Raw genomic sequence first — 19,991 nt, 5'->3', positions numbered from 1 at the left:
CTCCTGGCCTCAAGTGATCTGCCCACCTTGGCCTCCCAAAGTGCTGGGATTACAGGCATGAGCCAGCGTGCCTGGACCTGTTGCTGCTTTTTATTCTGTTTGCTCGGGGGCTGTGTGTGGGCTTCGCCATGGGCATCTGCTCCTAGCTCTGAGAGTTTGGTACATGCTGTTGTGTGACCCTGGGGGGGTGACGGACTTCTCTGGGCCTCAGTGTGCCCCTCTGAAAGTGGCCTGGCTGGATTAGGTGTGCTCTATGGGTCCTTGCAGAGTTCTCTTTTACTTTAAAGTTGGTGAGTCTAGGAAGGTTTTGAGAGGCCCGAAGCCTGCTATTCAGGTCTGCCCTTTGTGTCCTTAAGGCTGCTCTTGGCTGGCCTGGAAAGTGGATGGTTTGTGTGACCAGGGCCTAGAAAAGAGTCATGAACATCAGACAGCCTTTTGCTTTTTCCTCTCGCAGCCTGAGCCAAGCCTCAGGGCTGTCCGTAGGAGAAGAGCTTGAGGACAGTGCTTGGGGCCCCTCAGCATGTTGGAGGTCAGTCCTATGGTAGGGACCTTGGGGTCATCAGCTCCAAGCCTTTCTTTTTGTTTGTTTGTTTTTTTAACACACATATGGGGAAATTGAGGCTGGAAGAGGACCTGAGGCCTAAGGCCCCACAGTGAGTCAGTGCCAGGGCCAAGACCCGGGACCAGGGTCCCCAGTACTGGGTCATGCATGGCCTTTGCCCTTCACTCCCCTGCCTCCTCGCTGGCCAGTGGGCAGGGAGGAACCAAGTCCTGGCAGGAACCAGCAGCTGTGGGCCACTGCCCAGGTACTGGCACATGGCGTAGGCGGCTCCTGCTGGCTTGTTTGGCTCTGCAGGACTTCTGCCCTCTTCTCACTCATGGCTTGGGCCACAGGTACTGGAATTTGGCTGGCCCGACCTCCACACCCCAGCCCTGGAGAAGATCTGCAGCATCTGTAAGGCCATGGACACATGGCTCAATGCAGACCCTCACAATGTCGTTGTTCTACACAACAAGGTCAGAGCTGTGGGGGTGTGTGTGTGTGTGTGTGTGTGCGCGTGTGTGCATGCACATGTGCACATGTGTGTGTGCCTGAATGTGTCCTTGGATGATTGTGTGTACCTGCCTATATCTTTGGATTTTGCGAGCTTATAAGTCTGTGTGTATTTTTCTTTCTAGGGGATAATAGATTCTGTCTTGGGCGGCACTTCTAAGAAGTGTAGGGGACATCAGCTTATGTCCACGGCAGTGGATGATCAGCTGTGTTTTTTCTGATACTTAGCCCCCACCTGCCTCCCTCCCCTGAGGCCCCCTTCCTCCTTATGTTCTCCCTTAAATCTACACCCCTCTCTCCAGCCCTGACTCTTTTCCACCAAGGCTTCTAGACAAGCTCTGGGGCAGCAAGGCTGGCCTTAGAAATAAATGATTTTGTGTTTGGGGCTCTTTCAGGGAAACCGAGGCAGGATAGGAGTTGTCATCGCCGCTTACATGCACTACAGCAACATTTCTGCCAGGTAAGAGGGGCCTGGAGCCTCCCATCCTCTGAACATCGACAGTGTGACCCCCCTCCTCTCATCCGCCCACAGCCTCTCTGTTCCCTGGAGTGAGGGGATACGCACAGAGGGAATGAGAAGCAATGAGGGCGGGGGAAGGGGCCCCTGGCTCTGAGGCAGGAGCCTGTGGACAGGGGGTGGGAGGGAGGAGAGTCCACTTCTCTATCAGGGGTTCTGGTGGGGCAGCCTTGGGAGGCAGGCGCTGTCCTGAGCACCCCATGCAGCCAGCTCCTCGGAGCCACTTTTCCTTGCCAAACTGCCTTCTTTTTCCCTGGGCCAGCAGGAAGGGAGTCAGAAAGAAATGTCGGATCAGATCTGGGTCTGGCAAAACAATCTAGAAGTTGTCTCATCTATTCCTCTGCCTCTGGACAACAGGGCCCTCTTCCTACCTAGGTATTTGGAACAAGAATAAAGAACATCCAGTCACTGACTCCCTTTCCAATCCCACTCTGCAGGGAGGCAGAGGGATTCACCCATTCGTTTTGTTATTCACTCAACAAGGAATATGGCTGGGTGCAGTGGCTCACGCTTGTAATCCCAGCACTTTGGGAGGTCAAGGCAGGTGGATCACTTGAGGTCAGAAGTTCGAGACCAGCCTGGCCAACATGGTGAAACCCCGTCTCTACTAAAAATACAAAAATTAGCCAGGCACGGTCGGGCAGGTGCCTGTAATCCCAGCTACTCAGGAGGCTGAGGCAGCAGAATCCCTTGAATCTGGGAGGTGGGGAGGTTGCAGTAAGCCAAGATGGTGCCACTGCACTCCAGCCTGGGAGACTGTGTCTCAAAAAGAAAAAAACAATAAATATTGAACAGACAATGTGCCAGGCTCTGTTCTAGGTCCTGGGAATGCAGCAGAGGGCAAAGCCAGGCTACTGCCCTCATGGGCATTAAACACATAAACAAACACATTAGTAATAGCAGGTGATAATTATTGTGAAAGAGTAAAGGGACTCAAGAAGGGCAGTGGCGAGGCAGGTACATGGTTAGAGAAGGCCTCTTGATGAGGTGACACTGGAACAGAGACCTGAGTGACCAGGATGGGAAGGGCTGAGCCTTATCAAGCCTGTGGGATGAGCCCTGCACACTGAGAGAAGAGGAAGGATGGGAATGCGAGGGGCTGAGGTGTTTGAAGCTGAGCAAGTGAGGGAAGAGGAAGAGGAGGGGAAGCTGGGAGGTGGCAGAGCCGTGGGGCCTCGTGGCCTCACTGAGGACTTTGGGGTTTGCTCTAAGAGTGATGGGAAGTCACTGGAGCTTCGTGATCTTTTCATTTCAAAGTGACTTCTCTGAGTGCTCTGTGAGGATGGGTAGAATCTTCTGTGGAGGGCCTGCCAGGAGGCTGTAGTTTTAGGACTTCGAGCAACCCAAGTCAGTCTCACCTTTGCTTAATGATAAGCAAAGATGAGGCTGCACCTTTACTGCACTCCTGTACCCCTACTTTGTGCCATGAGTGCCAAGCTCTTTATGGATATTCCCTCACTTCATCTCCATAGTCACCTTTGAGGAAGGGGCAATTATCACCCTCATTTGATGGGTGAGGAGAATGAAGTTCAGAGAGATCCAGGAACTTGTACCAGGACACGGGGCTCATAAGTGGTAGACCTGAGCTGGGCTCCCAGGCTGCTGAGCTTTAAAGCCTGGGCTGAGTGCGGCCCTGCACAGTTGGAGAGATGCTGAAACACTCTTTTCCTGAAAGCTTCTCAGCACAGGATGGCAGGGGGAAGAGGCTTGTCTTCCCTCCAGGACAAAGGTGCTCTTTGGCCAGAGTGCTCTGCAGGTCTGAGGGAGCAGGGGTGGGGAAAACAAGCGGCTCTTGGATGCAGGAGTTGCCTCTTTTGACCACCTGTCTCTCCCTGCAGTGCGGACCAGGCTCTGGACCGGTTTGCAATGAAGCGGTTCTATGAGGATAAGATTGTGCCCATTGGCCAGCCATCCCAAAGAAGGTGGGTCTCTGGGGCTCACAGCCCCTTGCATGTATGTGTGCACTCACTCTATGTGGGGACTAGACTTGTGTACTCACAGGGATGGGATAGCTGTGCCTAGGTGGGGGTGCACCAGGCGCAAGTTTTCAGATGCCAGCCTGCAGTGGTGTGAGCTCAGGCACACAGGAGAGCCTGGGAGCCAGCCTGTGGTGTGTGCCTGCAGATTGGCACAGCACTTGACTCTGAGGCCTGTGCTAGAGAGCAGTGCAACCTTCATGGGGAAGCATGAGTCTGGGGATAAGAAAGCGCTGGTATAGGAAGGCATGTGCTGTTCTTGGCCCTGGAAGCAGGATTGCTTCAGTGCTTGGATGAGTCTATGGGAGACTGCATCACTGCCCCCTGCTGTGGGAGGTCAGACACTCATGATAAGGGTCACCTTCTGTTGGGAGAGTTTAGACAGTTTTACCGAGAGCTTTCAACCACATGGTCTCATTGGAGTCTCACAATAGCCCAGGCAGGAAACAGGGCAGGGATGGATTTATTCATTCAGCAAAATTTAAATCATCTACTATGGCTCCAAGCACTGAGATATCTGGGTGAACAGGAAAAAGTCCTTTCCCTTGGTGAGCTGATACCTAATGAGAGAGATGGACATGAAACAAATAACCATACAAACAGGACAGTGTCGGACAGCAATGAGGCTAGGAAGGAAAGAGGGCACTGCAGACACGAGAACTGATAGGGGAACGGGGCTCTTTTAATGGGGATGGTCACGGAATACCTCTTAGAGGGGGTGAATTTGAGCCTAAACTGGAATCACGGTGAGCTATCGTGTGATGATCTAGGCATCCCATTTTGCAGATTAGAAGCTGAGCCGAGGGAGGGGGCGTGGCCATGGTCTATAGTGAGTAGTGGCAGAACTGGAAAGTATGTGAAGGCCTAGTAATGCCTGGGCTAGGGCAGTGCCTCCTGGTTGTGTGACCCACTGTCCTGAGGGATCCTGCTCCGTGGGTGACATGTTGCTCAAAGACATCTCATGCACAGGAAGGCACAGGCAGCATCAGGGGCAGGAGGTCTTTGGGGGAGGCTGCAGCCAGGATGGTGGGAAACCCAAGCCCAAACTGGAGACCTGGATGGTGGGACGCAGGCCCAGCTCTGTTTGCTGCTGGGAGTTGTGGGCCTGCCACCTGCTGTGATGTCAGCACCATTCTGCACACTGGTGACATGGTGCTGAATCCGCCAGGCAAGGGCTTATGGAGCTCAGCTTCTAGTGGATGATACACATATAAGGAAACAATTCAGATAGTCATGAGAGCTGCAAAGAAAAAGCAAACTATGATGGCTAGAGAGTGATGGGGCTGGAAAGAGGGCTGATTCAAATGGAAGGGCCTTCTGAGAAGGTGATGTGTAACATGAGATCTGGGTGGGGAGAAGGAAGCCTCCAAGTGAATGCACGGGATAAAGGATCCAGAATGAGGGAATAGCACTGACTACAAGGGCCTGGAGGCCAAAGCATCCCATTTGCCTTTTTAGCCCCTGAGCACACTGACTGGGCCAACAAGGGCCTGGAGCTGTGAGTCCTGGAGCTCTCCAGCCTCATCATGCTGAGGGTCCCAACACATGCCCCATCATTCCACCTTGCTTGGCTGGCTAAAACTGTGCTGTCCCAGCTGGGGGCTATTCCCGCCATTGTAATTGGAAGCCCAAGAAGTGAGTGAGTCCTCAGGTAACCCAGCACCTTATAGTTGGCACAAAACAGTTGATAGCCAGCCTCAGAGTCAGCAACCAGAAATGGGATGTCTTTATGTGCCGAAAATTCTGGTTAGGGCCCCGGAGACAGCAGCTGTGGATCAACGAGAGTCTTCTCAGGGAAGAAAGAGTGATTGGTCAAGCACTGTGTTGTCAGCCTCTGGCTTGCCATGTATGTCTGCTGACTGTAATCACAGTGTGGCCTTTGACCTTGAAGGATAAGGATACTAAGAGAGAAGCATGCTGTTCCAATGGCACAGTGTGGCTTGGAGAGAATGGGTAGAGAGTCACATCTCTGAGTCTGAGTAGTGAAGGCCTGAAGACCAGGGATTAGTGTCACCTCTCAGGAATAGGATTATTTAGGGATTCCCTGGTGTATTAGTCCATTTTCATGCTGCTGATAAAGACATACCCAAGACTGGGCAATTTACAAAAGAAAGAGGTTTAATGGACTCACAGTTCCATGTGGCTGGGGAGGTCTCACAATCATGGCGGAAGGTGAAAGGCAAATCTCACATGGTGACAGACAAGAGAAGAGAGAGGGCCAAGGGAAAGGGGTTTCCCCTTGCAAAACCATCAGATCTTGTGAGAATTATTCACTACCACGAGAATAGAATGGGGGAAACCACTCCCATGATTCAATTATCTCTCACTGGGTCCCTCCCACAACACGAGGGAATTATGGGAGCTACAACTCAAGATGAGATTTGGGTGAGGATGCAGCCAAACCATATCACCTCGTGTTCAACATATGCTTGCATAGCAGGCAGTTGGGGCATGTCTGCCTGGCTCCTGTCTGACACTTCCTCTGCTTGTGGATGGGTCACCTCTCTGAGCCCAGATGTGGAAGTGCAACTGTGGGTTTACTATGCATTTATTGCCACCCTCCTGCCTTCTTGTCAGTGTCACTTGCAGGGAATGGAGCAGATGGAGGAGAGGAGGGCAGGGAAAGAGAGAGGGAGGGGCTTTGCCTGTAGCTCTCTCATTCATTGTCACCCGCCCCCGGACTCATTGTCCCCCGAACACAGACACATCCTGTTGGCGTGATCCAGAGATCTGATAGGAACTGCTATTCCAGGTTTCCAGCTTGAGTAATGGGGCAGGGGCCTGAATAGGAGTGGGTGCTGCCCATCAGATTATCTTACTTGAGTAGTCCAAGGAGGCCCCACCCAAGCCCAGGGACAGAGGCCCACAGGCTTGGAGGTGGGCCAGGGAGCCAAGAGACAGGAGGGGATCTTATCATGGTCATGTGGGCTCTAGTTCCACTCTCTTCAGAGAGCTACTATTGGCTCCTGCAGAGCCTCAGAATACATTCTGATTGGTCTAGCTGACTCAGCTTGTCATTCCATGGCCAATCAGAAAAGGGAAAATGCCGACCAATCGACGCAGAAGGACTGATCTCTATTGGGCAGACGACTGATCTCTAGTTTATTGGGCAGATGCGTTGGAGCCCAGACTTCTTTCCTGCTCTCCCCATCCACTTCCAGCTTTGTGTGTTCTTGCTGTGTGTCTCTGGAGTCCAGTGACCCCTCCTGGACCTTATTTATCCTCTCTGTCTAGAAGGAGAGGGTGTGGGTTAGTCCTTCCATTCTTCCAACAGATCTTTGTTAAAGAACTGGGGGATGTTGGCTGAGTGCGCTGGCTCACACCTGTAATCCCAGCACTTTGGGAGGCCGAGGCGGGCTGATCACCTGAGGTTGGGAGTTCAAGACCAGCCTGACCAACATGGAGAAACCCTGTCTCTACTAAAAATACAAAATTAGCCAGGCATGGTGGCGCATGCCGGTAATCCCAGCTACTCAGGAGGCTGAGGCAGGAGAATCACTTGAACCCGGGAGGCAGAGGTTGCGGTGAGCCGAGATTGCACAATTGCACTCCAGCCTGGGCAACAAGAGTGAAACTCCATCTCAAAAACAAAAACAAAACAAAAAATTTTGGGGATGTTGACCCTAGAGATAGATACTTATTAGAAGCTAGTTACCTCGAATACCAAGTAAACTCAAGGATACAGAGAGAGGGACTTCATGCACTTTAGTATGATGTAGAGAAAGTGAAGAACTACATTCATTAAAGTCTTGCTCACTATTTGCTAGACTATCACTTGTGGCTACTGGATCTGTGGGCAGAACTGGGGCTGTGAGTATGAGCGCAAGCTTGATTTGAGCTTTGTGTGGGGGTGTGAGGGTGTCAGAGCTGTTTGGTGGTTGGGCCTGCCTTGTGCAGCTAAATGATGCCTGTCAGGGATGTGGGGTGGAAATTTTGGTCCAGCAGGAGATTCTCGGGCTGGGAGTGAAGCAGGAAAGAGATATTCATGTTGACCACCAGAGGGCGGTGGCGAACTCCAAGTGGGATGCTTGACTTGACCCAGCTCTAGGTCTGGTATACCTGCTCACTCTTCCTACCTAGGGCTCCCAGCAGCAGGCAGGCATGTCTGGGAGGGAGGCCTGGTTGGGGAGGGGGACCATGTTGGTTGGGGAGAGGGTAGAGTAGGTGAGTGGTCTAAGGCAATGTTCTTGGAAAAGAGAGAACAGGGATTACTGCACCAGTACCCACCTCGCTCCCTGAAGCTGCTTCTCCCACCACTACAGGTACGTGCATTACTTCAGTGGCCTGCTCTCCGGCTCCATCAAAATGAACAACAAGCCCTTGTTTCTGCACCATGTGATCATGCACGGCATCCCCAACTTTGAGTCTAAAGGAGGTACCTGCCTTGAGCCCTCTGACCTCCACCCTTGCCAACTCCTCCCTTTCATCTTCCATCTTCTCTAAGAGGCAACCTTGGGTAGTAACAGACAGCCCGAGAGCTGCAGAGTCATAAGGCCTCCATTGGACTCTCAAGTGTATTGCTTCCTGAACTTTCCTAAGCACCAATCTATTTGCAGTGCCTGCTGGCCAATGATGTTGGATGGGCAATGTTTTTATTAATTTAATTTGCTTTACAAGTGAAAAGTTGGTATTTCTTCCCCTTTCTGCTTCGTCTTTTACTCTTTCCTCTTTTCCTCCTTCCCCTTCCTACCTCATGTTCCCCCATTTCTTCCTTCCTTTCTCTCTTTCTCCCTTACTGTCTCCTCTGCCCCTCCTGCCTGCCAGTTTCTGCTGTCTTAGCTAACACCCACCCCACTTTTACAGGATGTCGGCCGTTTCTCCGCATCTACCAGGCCATGCAACCTGTGTACACATCTGGCATCTAGTAAGTATTACATGGACGTGAGAGGCCAGAGATGCCCAAGGCCCAGGGCTAAGGACCAGGTCAGAAGGTTGGGGAGAGGAGAGAATATTCTCAAGAGGGCTGAAAGGACAGAGTCAGAGAGGTTTCCCACTAACACTGTGGTGTAGGGGCAGCAGGGAGAAAATGCCCCTCCCTCATCTCCCCTCCAGCAGCCCTCTCTTTTTCTGCCCACCTCTCTCCCTTAGCAACATCCCAGGAGACAGCCAGACTAGCGTCTGCATCACCATCGAGCCAGGACTGCTCTTGAAGGGAGACATCTTGGTGAGTGCTGTCCCTCTGTGTCAAGCCCCATCCTTGTTTATTTTCTCCCCCTTCTTTTCTTACTGCTTTCCTGCCTCTTGGGACAAGACAGCTACTCCTCCTGGGCTGCCAGGCTTGGAACCATAGGCTCTCAGGGCTCTTGGAAGACCTTCCAGTCTCACACAGTCCGTGTCTCTCACCCTGGGCTTAGCTGTTGTTCTGGAGCATCTCCAGGGAAATATCACTCAGCGTGAGCTGTTACCTCCTGGCTTCTTATTGGTGACAAGGACTCTCTGAATTCTAGCTTCAGTCCTTCCTGCTGCCATTTAAATCCATCTTACTTTTTGCACTCTGACTTGTACGTAGAAACTTCTTGGGAGGACATTTTTGTCCCCAGAGGCCAAGACTGGCCTCCAATTCTCTGCTGTTCTAGAAGTTTCCCCACAGAACTCTGAGATCCTGTTTGGTGTTGATGAGCTCTCCCTCACCGGGTTTGGGGTTAGCCTTGGGGGCTCAGTCAGCGGAGCTGATAAGGAGGCTCCCTGGGACCTGACCTCCCAGCCTCAGGCCCCTGACTGGTTCTGCCCGTCTTCCCACCCAGCTGAAGTGCTACCACAAGAAGTTCCGAAGCCCAGCCCGAGACGTCATCTTCCGTGTGCAGTTCCACACCTGTGCCATCCATGACCTGGGGGTTGTCTTTGGGAAGGAGGACCTTGATGATGCTTTCAAAGGTGCGCTCCTTGAGTGGAGCTGGGGGTGGGCACCCCTGTGGCAGGGAGAGGAGCTCAGTTTGAGACGATATGGTGGGTATGGGGACCATCTTTTCTGGACCATGTGGTCTATCTAGTCTCAGGGTGATGGTGGGAGAGAGTTGAGAGAGACTTGGGAGAGAGTTGAGATTGGATGGTCTGGGAATTCCAGTTGTTAGTAGAAGTGGAGGTAAACTCCTCCCAGTCCTTGGGCTGTTTTATATCTTGCAGCCTTCTATGACTTTCCCTGTCTCTCCTTCACCTTGTCCTCCCAGTTTGTCACATGTGTCCTACTGACAATCATTTTTTTTTTTCAACATTCACTGGGCATCTGCTTTGGGCTAGGATCTGTACCAAGTGCCGGGGATACAAAGTAAAACATGGCATTGTCTCTGCCGTGGTGGAGCTCAAAAATCTTGTTGAGTTGGGAGGCAGACTAGCAGGGGATAATTACCCTGCAGGGCAGAAGAGCAGTAGTGGAGGGGTGTGGCAGCAGCAAGGGGGAACCATTTTCTGAGAGAAGAAGAGGTGGTTGGGAAAGGTTTGGTGTTTGCTTTTGCTTCTTTCTTTTATCCATTGGAAGTTTTATCTATATCACATTAATGCCTGGGACATATAAATACACATTTATTTACCCATCTCTCTCTCCATCCACCAATCCATCCTTACACACATCCATCCATCCATCCATTCATCCATCCGTCTGTCCATCTGTCCATCCCTCCACCCACCCATCCATCTACGCACCCACCCATTCATCCATCCATTAATCCATCCCTTCATTAATCTATCCATCCATCCACATATTCATTCATCTGCCCACCCATCCATCTATCCATCCATCCATCCATCCATCCGCCCACCCACCCACCCACCAAGCATCACTTGTGTGTCTGTATGTGTTGGGCATGTGCTAGACCCTATAGATATGAACAGAAAGAAGTCAGGCCCTACCCTCAGGGAGTTCACAGTTTCCTCAGTGAGAGACACACAAATATGATGCTATGAAGTGATGCCTGAAGTGATGGAGACATGCACAGGCATGATAGGTGTCCCATGGAGGAGATGCCATCCTTGCTGTAACTTCTTTTCCTACATGCAGTGGGCAGTGATCTGTGTCCAGAGTGGGCTCAGGCGGAGAAAGACTGGACCTGGGGCTTGGAGGAGGGTCCAGATCTCCTTAGTGTGGTCTGGCTCATGTAGAAGGGTGTTTCTTTAATGAGCTCTCCTTGCACTGGAGCCAGAAGATGCCATCATAATTACAGTACAGAATGTAAATGATAACAGTCTTAACAAGGAAAAATAAAGGCATAGCTGATAAAATAAATAAGGGATTGGGCAGAAGTTGAGAGAAGGAAGGGTCACAGATTTCCTCCTCTTACATAGTGGGAGTCAGGAGATACCATCGAAAATTGACATATCAATAAATAGAGGCATGGCCAGGCATGGTGGCTCATGCCTGTAATCCCAGCACTTTGGGAGGCCAAGGCGGGAGGATTGCTTGAGGCCAGGAGCTTAAGACTAGCCTGGTAAATATAGTGAGACCCCATCTCTACAAAAAATAAAAAAAATTAGCTGGGCATGGTGGCATGTGCCTGTTATCACAGTTATTCCAGGGGCTGAGGCAGGAGGATCACTTGAGCCCAGGAGTTCAAGGCTGCAGTGAGCTATGATTGCACCGCTGCACTTTGGCCTGGGCAACAGAGTGAGACCTGGTCTCTAAAAAGAGAAAAAGAAATAGAGGCTTAACTATCTTATTTAAAGTTTCAGAGATAATCACTAGCATAAATAAAAGCAATAATCTAATCAGATTTAAGAAGACAGGAAGTGGGGGTAGTAGTATAAGTGAACCAAATTATTCATATTAATAGTGGTCAATCCATAGAGGTTATTTAAAATTCATGTCTGGCTGGGTATGGTGGCTCACGCCTGTAGACCCAGCACTTTGGGATGCTGAGGCCGGTGGATTGCTTGAGCCCAGGAGTTTGAGACCAGCCTCAGCAACACAGCAAAACTCCGTCTCCCTAAAAAATACAAAAATGAGCCGGGCGTGGTGGCTTGCACCTGTAGTCCCAGTTACTCTGGAGGCAGAGGTAGGAGGACCGCTTTGGCTTGGGAGATTGAGGTTGCAGTGAGCTGTGATCGCACCACTGTACTCCATCTAGGGTGACAGAGCAAGATTCTGTCTCAAAAATATAAATATGCACTCCAGGCTGGGCGACAGAGCAAGACTCCATCTCAAAATAAATAAAATAAAATAAAATAAAATTGGTATCTAGAAATAGTGGCATAAAAATAGTGGCCATTATTTAGAGTCTTAGAGGTAAATTGCTAGTAGAAAAGAAATAGAAATAGTTAGAATCAGTTACCTCATTGCCTCAGGCAAGTAGGACAGGGGCTAGAGTGGGCAGGAGATTTAATTTCATTGTATAGATATAATTTCATGTATATATGTATAAATATACATTGATTATTATTATATTATTAACCATGTACATATATGGTATTTTAATTTTTTCTAGAAGAAAACTTTTTATGGAATCCTTTTTGGGACTTTTTGCCTATTTTTATTTTTCCTTCTCTTTTTCCAGATGATCGATTTCCAGAGTATGGCAAAGTGGAGTTTGTATTTTCTTATGGGCCAGAGAAAATTCAAGGTATAAGCCAAGTTAGAATTCATTCTCTCACTCCTTCGTTTTATCCTGACCCTATCCCCAGCACCCTTCCACCCCTGGTCTGTTCCACAATGATCAAGTTATTTTTGAGAGGCAGGCCATCAGTAAAGGATCTGGGTTTCAGAGTGGACCCCTAGCTAAACATGAACCAGTGACTTAATCTCTGGATAATAAAAATAAAAAAGCAGACAGAGAGGCACTGGGTTGGATAAACTGTTCTGGTCCCATTAGGTCATCAGCCTGTTATATTCAGAGACTGAGGTCCTTGGTAGATGGAGGGAGTGGCTGGCGGGCAGGGGGCACACAAAGGTGCTGGATAGACGATGCGTATTTATGAGAACTGAGGTGATTCAACCTGAAGGCTGGTTTAATAATAACCTTGAAGCCTCTATACTGGTTATAAGTGGAGACCAGTTGTTCACCATCTTATTCGAGAATGGAATGAAAGGAGATGAAGTTAGGTTATGGGCAGAGGGACTCTGGATAGACTAAAGAAAGGACTGCCAAGCCAGGAAGGTAACTCACCCTGACAGACTTGACTAGGAGCTATGCTGTCTTTGAACCAGGTTTTTAAAAATTTATTTATTGATTTTTATTTTACCTTAAGTTCTGGGAGACATGTGCTGAATGTGCAGATTTGTTACATAGGCATATATGTGCCATGGTGGTTTGCTGCACCTGTCAACCCATCATCTACTTTTAAGCTCTGCATGCATTAGGTATTTGTCCCAATGCTGAGCTGGGTTTTCTGTGGATGGCTGGGAGATTCTGCCGTGCCCCCTAGGTTTCTGTCTGGAGTGGAGAGCATTTTAAGAGGGGGCAGGGCCATGCCTGGGATGACCCTTTGGAGGCTTTAAGTCCTTTCAATGTCGGGGCTGTGATTTCCCTGCTGTCCCTGATCCCACGTAGCTCATAAGTAGCCTGCCCCCCACCCCCAGGGTCTGACTCTAGGGGCAGACTTTCTAGTCTCTTGGCACTGCCTCAGGAGCCCCAGGGACACAGAAGAAAAAGAGGCAGGCACCCAGCCAGGGGTCCTCCCCGCTTTCTTCCAGGGGGTCTTCATTCTTCAGTGCCTGTCCTGATTTACCCCTATGACCCGGCATGAGCCTTTTCAAGAATGTGAGAAACTAGACTCCCAGTTCTCAGTCCAGCTTAAGCCACTGGTCCCGCCCACCATGCTCAAGAAAACGAGAAGTCCCTCAGGGAGCCTCTTTTGGGGAGCTTGTGGGCTTTCTCTGTTTTTCCAGCTGCTGATCTCTTTTCCCTCCCTGCACTGTCTCCCCGACTGCCCCTGCCTTTCCCATCCCACTTAGGCATGGAGCACCTGGAGAACGGGCCGAGCGTGTCTGTGGACTATAACACCTCTGACCCCCTCATCCGCTGGGACTCCTACGACAACTTCAGTGGGCATCGAGATGACGGCATGGAGGGTAGGTGGGACCTAGTGGCTCCCAGCCCCTATCCAAACTGCACAGCCTCTGCTCACATGACCTTGCTTCTCTTGGCCTGCTTTCAAGAGATCTGGGTTCGAGAGGAGGCAGAGGGGAAGTGTGAGGTACCTCTGAGAGCTCACAGTTCACTGGGGGAAGATAAGGCACATATATGAATGTATTAAATAAAAGTGAGGACAGAGCCAAAGAAGGCAGCAAAATGGCCACAAGGGGGTTATCGTGGAAGTGTGTTGCTACAGCCAAGTAAGTTCCGTGGACAGTGAGTTCTCTGGGATTGGCAGGGAGGGATTTTGAGAGCTGGAGTGATCTGGGAAGGCTCCTTGGAGGATGTGGCCTTGAGTGGAGCTTGAGATACCCCCCACTGTGCTGCAAAAACAGCATTTGTCACATGTGTATTAAACCCACTGTTGGGTTTCTTCAGGCTTGCTGCCTGAGTTCTCTGGGGTCAGAGTACTAGGAACAGAGACACCGGATCTAGGGCCTACAAGCTTTCATCAACAGCCAACAAAAATGTTTGAGAGCTGGGAACAAACTGATAGGCTCTGAAATTTGAAAAGAAAGCAGCAGAATTGAAATTAATACATGTTTAATTTAGCTACAAACCTAACATTATGTCAAATGGTCCACTGCAACTCAGGTCGTCTCTTGAGAGTTCTACATGCATTCTATTTATTTATGTGGTCTATCTGCATATGTGTAAGGAGACGTGGGGTGGGCTCCGAAAGTGAGCATGCCCAGAGCCCAGGAACTCTTGAGATGCCCTGCCTGGGGTTTGGCCACAAGCTTCTTTTCTTGAGTTGGTCGTAGGACTGCAGAATGTTGGAGCTGGGAGGACCTTCGGGATGGTCCAGCCCATCACCCATCTGTGTTCAGTTGGGGTGACTGAGACCCTTCCCAGAGGCAGAACCTCCTGATTTACCCCCATGACCCAGGATGGCCCTTTCAAGGATGCCAGCACCCAGCGTCTGGCTTCTTCCCCCAGCTGAAGCCAGTCCTGGGTGGGGCTGTGCCATCCTGGGGCCCCTGGGTCCCATGGCAGAGCTAGGTTAGAGATAGGTAGGCCTGGGGGCCTCCCTGTGCCCTCTTTCCACTACACGGCGCTGTCTTCTGTCTCCCTCCCCAAGGTTTTAGATTTGATGACTCCTCTCTGAAAATCTTTGGGCCTTTTCTTGAATAAAGATTTCTCCTCTGACCTTGGGGTCACCAGAATGAGCACAAGGTTTCAGAGAGAAGTGGGATGAGGGAGGGTGGTTGGACTAGAATTTGGGGACTTACTGAGAGCACATTTTTTTACGTGCAATGTTGAAAAGTGGATGGCCTGTCCTCACACCTGCCTCAGTTCCCAACCCCTTTTCCTCCCCCAGGGGCCCAGCACCCTCAGATTGGCCAAGACACCCCACCAGGCCCCTCCGACCCCCCAGGCTGCTTGTGAAAAGCACTCCTCCATCCCCGGGCGCTGAGCGGCCAAGCAGAAAGCAGAGGCTGGAGCGAATTTGTTCTGAGGTTTCAGTGGCTGCCAGCCTAATTGGTCGTTGTGCTGGGGATGTTTGCATTTTTAACAAGAACATTTGGCAATTGGAAAGAATTTTTACTGTCTCTCCATCTCTCCTTGGTGCACAGTCAATGCGATGATAAATGTAAAAACATTTAGTAAACTATAAAGTGCCAGGCAAATAAAAGGTAAAATAATTAACGGCGAGGAGGAGATGTGGGAAAGACGGGGCTTAGGATGTGTTTGGCTGTGGGGGAAGGAAGAAGAGCAGACGGTCAGAGTGGGAGGCAGCCCAGGGACAGCAGAGCCGAGAGCGGCTCCCCCTCTCGGCAGAGGGCCAGCTTCTCAGCCTCCAGACAGGGCCCCTCTGTCCTTGCAGGATGAGCTGACCTTTAACTGACCAAAAGGTCCCGCTGGTTCCATCCCTCTGTCTGAGGGAATGGATTAGAAGGGAAAAAAGGAAGGGCGAGGGGGCAGAAGAAGCGGCCAGGGCCTTCCCTCACCAACCCTCTGTCCCCTCTACCTGCCTATAGCGGCCTTCATGAGAGGCAGTTAGTATGTGGTTAAGAATGCAGCCTCTGCAGCCAAACTACCTGGCTTCAAATCCTTTGACAAGGTACTGTCCTTGGGGCCTCGGTTTGACCTGCTGTAAAATGGGAATTCAGTCAGCAAATCATTTTGAGCCCCTTGTGGGCAGCACGGCCTGAGGAAGGACTGCATGTGGTGTTTTCTTGGGCGTCCGTGACACATTTGTGTCAGCTGTGGCCAGCGTGTCAGGCGCCTGCAAGACATGGCTAAGGGTGAAGGCCTGGATTTACCATGCACCAGCCATGGCACCAAGAACTTGGTAGTTGCCATTTCATTTGATGCTCCCAGCCATTCTATGACTCTTATTATGTCCAAATGGGGAAACTGGAGCACAGAGGGGTTAAGTAACCTGCCCCACCTTGCCAAGCCAGTCAAGAGCAGATCTGGGTTTCAAGCCACCATGTTGCCCCCTGTGCTGTCCTGGGTTGGCTGACGTCCCTAGGGGCCTGCTTTGGGCATCTGGTTTTGTGGCAGTACCTGGGTCCCACTAAACCTAGTACCTCTCTGGCTGCTACCTCTCACCCATGGACAGAGAAAGTCAACCCATCCTGACTGTTAGGAAGAGGGAGGGTTAGGCGAGGGGGGTGTGCTGGAGCATGGCACCCCGGAGGCCACTGGGCTTGCCCTGTGGCAGGCGTTCAGCAAGACTTCAGTGCAGGCAACAGCTGAGCCCCTGGCCCGACCCACAGAGAAGAGTGTGGGGCCGCTCACTCAGGAATGCTTCTGATGAGTGGCAGGCCTCTCGAAATAGGTAGAGGGAAGGGTGTCCAAGGTGACCTGGGGCCATTTCTGAAAGTGGCCCCCTGCCTACCTCTTCTATTTCAGGCCCACTGCGGGAGGGTGATAGTAGAGGCCAGACCATTCCCTCTGGAGCCCACCAGGAGACTTGGAGGAGGGGGGCAGGGAGCACCCAGCCAGGCAGTCAGCAGCAGATGTCATCTCTGGCCTGCATCCTCTCGTGTGGCCTGTGTCCCCACCTTGCCCTCTCCTGGCAGTGAGGCATGGCCAGCACCAGGCTCAGAGCTCCTGGTCCCCCAGGAGGCCCTCCTGCTGCCCCTGACTTAACCATCATCTCAGGAACTGCTCTGCATTTAACCCTTTCCTCACTGCCTGCAGCCCCCCAACCCAGCTCCAAGTTCAAGTTTACAGCTTGCAGCACTGTGACACTTAGAGCCCTCTCCTGAATTCTGTTGAATTTCTGTTCTCTGAAGGCTGACTTCTCAGGCTCAGGTGGCTGGGCTAGTCATAAAACCCAAGAGGGAGGGGGCCTGCCAAAGGGGCAGGAAACCCCGAAGTATGGGCCCTCCTTGGCATTAGCTCAGCTCAGCCTGTGCCAACCCCATTTCCTGGATGAAGACCCCAGAAGTAGGCAGAGGTTAGCAATCTTGTCCAGGGTCATGAGACAAGATGTGGAGTTGATATTGGAATCCAAATCCCTTTCTACCTCCCTTGGAGCTCAGCTTAACAGCACCCCAGAACCCATACCCATAATCCTTCAGGTGGCTCCTTCAGGATGGTTGTCCCATTTCTGAAGCCCTAATGATGACAGGGGCTCACTACCACAAAGGGAAGCCTGTTTATGGTGGGACGGGTCCAGCTGTGTCTCTGTGTAGCAAACTGAGGCTGTGGTGGAGACTTTGGGCTCACCTGCTCCTGGGCCAGGAGGAGGGGGGCGTGATGAGGGTGAAGAATCAAAGGGAAGCTCAATAATAAGGACCCTCGGACTGGACGAAGTTCTCTGTTGTGGGACAGTGGCTGGGAGGAGAGTGCCTGCCATCTTGGGGACCCTTTACTCCCAGAACAGTGCCTTCTGGTGAATTCCATGCCTGAAGTATTATTAATCTGCTCTGGCAGCCACAGCAAAGCACCATAGACCCAGGGGCTTGTTCAACAGAAATGAATTTTCTCATAGTTCTGGAGGCTACAAGTCTGAGATCCAGATTTCAGCAGGGTTGGTTTCTCCTGAGACCTCTCTCCTTGGCTTGGAGATGCTGTCTTCTCCCTGTGTCTTCACATCATCTTCCCTCTGCTTGTATTCTTATCCTCATCTCTTCTTATAAAGACACCAGACGTATTGGAGTAGTGCTCACCCTAATGATCTCTTTTCACCTTAATTGCCTCTTTAAAGGCTGTATCTCCAAATACAGTGGCATACTGAGCTGCTGGGGGTTAGGATTGCAAAACAGGAATCTGAATGGGGGAACAGTTCAGCTCGTCACACCTGAGAAGGAGTTTTCTGGGTCACATGTATTTGGATGCCCCAGGCCTTTGATCCTGAGTGGGAGGAAGGAAAGGTCAAGGACGGGTGGTGGGGAGAGGTCTGGTTCCCTCCTTGCGAGCACCTCTGCCTCTCTCCAGTTAGATCTGGAGCCTGCCAGCTCAGTGCTCTGGCTAACACCAGTTTTGCAGCCTCCAGAAACCCCATTAGCAACTTGGCCTGAGTTCTGACGCCCCGTGCCCAGATTCCAGGTCCCCATGGGTAGGGGTGGCGCTGTGTTTTTGCCTCTGCTGTATAAAGCAGGCTCCAAATTCCTCCATAGTGTTCCGGGGCAAGCCTTCTCGGAAGCAAGCCCTGAACCAAGGGATATGGACTGCCCTCTGCCTCTGAGAAGCCTGCAGGCTCACCAGGCCTGGGTTCCTCCCTACCTTCTCATCCAACCCCCACCTTTCTGTGACTTCCTTGGACATCAGTTGTTTAGAGTTTCCCTTGACTCAACAGAGAGGATGGGAACAGGGGTTGGGCAAGTGCGGGGTGCTCTCAGAAAGTAGATTTCTCAGGGATAAAGGACAGGGTGACTCAGGGGAATGATAAACCTCCCAGCCTGGCTGACAAGGGTGAGGGGCTGGTGTCCACCCCACTTCTGGGTCTCTCCTGGTTGGTGCCCATCGGTCTTTCCCTTGTTTCCATGGACAATCCCACCAGAACCGGGGGCTGGTGACAGGGGGCCTTGGTTTTGTGCCCAAGCTTATCAGCCCTCAGGGGAGATCTTCTAGTTCTAAAGGGTGCCCATCCACTCCCCAAGTGCTTTTGTCTGGGTTGGGGAGGAGCCTCTGCCTGGAGCCAGGAATCCCTGTTCTGTGATGACTTCTTATGAGCTGGGCTTATCCAAGGACTCTGTGATACTTTTTTTTTGAAAGAGGAAAGAGGGAGGGAAAGAGATACAGCAAACAGGCAGAGACCAAGAAGGAGAAAGAAATAAATAGATGAGAGACATGGAGAGATAGACAGGCATGGATAGATATTGGCCTGGGAGGCAGAAGATTTGGGTTCTGGGTGTCTCTGGTAACTCTTTTTCCATAGGTCCTTTTTATTTCTTATGAAATGTGAGGGCTGGAGTAGATAGTATTTCTTTCCATTTCTTTGAGCTCAAGCATTGTGTCTTTTCATGACTTGTGGAGACCTAAAAGGGGCCTGCCAGGCTTCCCTCTCAGACTTTCGCAACCCATGGGCTTAGAGCAGGAAGGAGCATGGCTTAGTGGTTCTATCAGTCAGGAGAGGCTCAATTACGCCATAGTGACAAATGGTCCCACCTTCTCAGTGGCCTGACCCAACAAAAGCATATTTCTGCTCATACTACATGTCCACTGGGGGTCAGAAAGGTCTCTGTTCATCACAGATACTCTAGGCTGAGGGCAGCTTCATCTTGTAGGTGCTTCCTTCACTGCTGCAGCTGTGGGAAGAAGACACCATGGCTTGCACACTGCTCCTGCCTAGAACTCACATGTTTTCCTTCCGCTCATGTTTAGTTGGCCAAAACAAGCCAAACACCCATGCCTAGCTTCAAAGGGGGCAAGGAAGTTGTGCATAGAGGATGAGAAGCTGGAAATAAGGTTGAACAGACCAATCTCTAGGAATTAAGGCTATGGGACCTAGAACCAGAAGATCTGGTTCTAAGCTCTATTGTTTATAGGTGTGTTTCTTGGCCAAGTAACTTTGCCTTTCTGAGATCCAAATGTCTTAATTGTAAAATGGGTTCAATAACAGTACTTTCATTATAGCATTATTGTCTGATATACAATGAGGTAATATACATGAAATGTGAAAAGCAGAGTGGCGCATGCCGTGCTGGCAGTGATTTGTGTCTGTTATTATTATTATTGAAGTGCTGGAGGAGAGAAGATACAGACATGATTTTAGCCCTCTCTTCTTTAGAAAAAGCCCGCGTTCCCCTTGCCCCTCTACTCTCTGGGAACCATCTATAGCTGGCTCTGTTCTGGGAGCCCCACTCTTGGGAGTCAGGAGACATGCCTCTGACATCAACTTGCTATGTGACCTTGGAAAAATTACTTCCCCTCTCTGGTTCTCAGTTTCATTATCAGCGAATTGAGGATAATGGATTTCAAAA

At 50.8% G+C, this 19,991-nt stretch overlaps 1 protein-coding gene across 9 annotated transcripts in view; it reads left to right on the top strand.

Annotated features, from left to right (window-relative positions):
- Nucleotides 1-19,991, top strand: part of TNS1 (tensin 1) — a 211,367-nt gene that overhangs the window by 118,380 nt on the left and 72,996 nt on the right. For all 9 annotated transcript variants that reach the window (XM_055380501.2, XM_055380498.2, XM_063695195.1 and 6 more), the window contains 9 exons: nucleotides 895-1,017; nucleotides 1,450-1,514; nucleotides 3,410-3,493; nucleotides 7,810-7,922; nucleotides 8,351-8,411; nucleotides 8,636-8,711; nucleotides 9,292-9,421; nucleotides 12,031-12,096; nucleotides 13,428-13,544. In XM_055380501.2, coding sequence (XP_055236476.2) covers nucleotides 895-1,017; nucleotides 1,450-1,514; nucleotides 3,410-3,493; nucleotides 7,810-7,922; nucleotides 8,351-8,411; nucleotides 8,636-8,711; nucleotides 9,292-9,421; nucleotides 12,031-12,096; nucleotides 13,428-13,544 — 835 coding nt within the window. The remainder of the gene's footprint in view (nucleotides 1-894; nucleotides 1,018-1,449; nucleotides 1,515-3,409; nucleotides 3,494-7,809; nucleotides 7,923-8,350; nucleotides 8,412-8,635; nucleotides 8,712-9,291; nucleotides 9,422-12,030; nucleotides 12,097-13,427; nucleotides 13,545-19,991) is intronic.

Source organism: Gorilla gorilla, chromosome 11 (genome assembly GCF_029281585.2).
Source record: "Gorilla gorilla gorilla isolate KB3781 chromosome 11, NHGRI_mGorGor1-v2.1_pri, whole genome shotgun sequence".
Taxonomy (NCBI): Eukaryota; Metazoa; Chordata; class Mammalia; order Primates; family Hominidae; genus Gorilla; species Gorilla gorilla.
The sequence above is the reverse complement of the archived record's forward strand: the minus strand, read 5'-3'. Positions and strand labels throughout refer to the sequence as shown.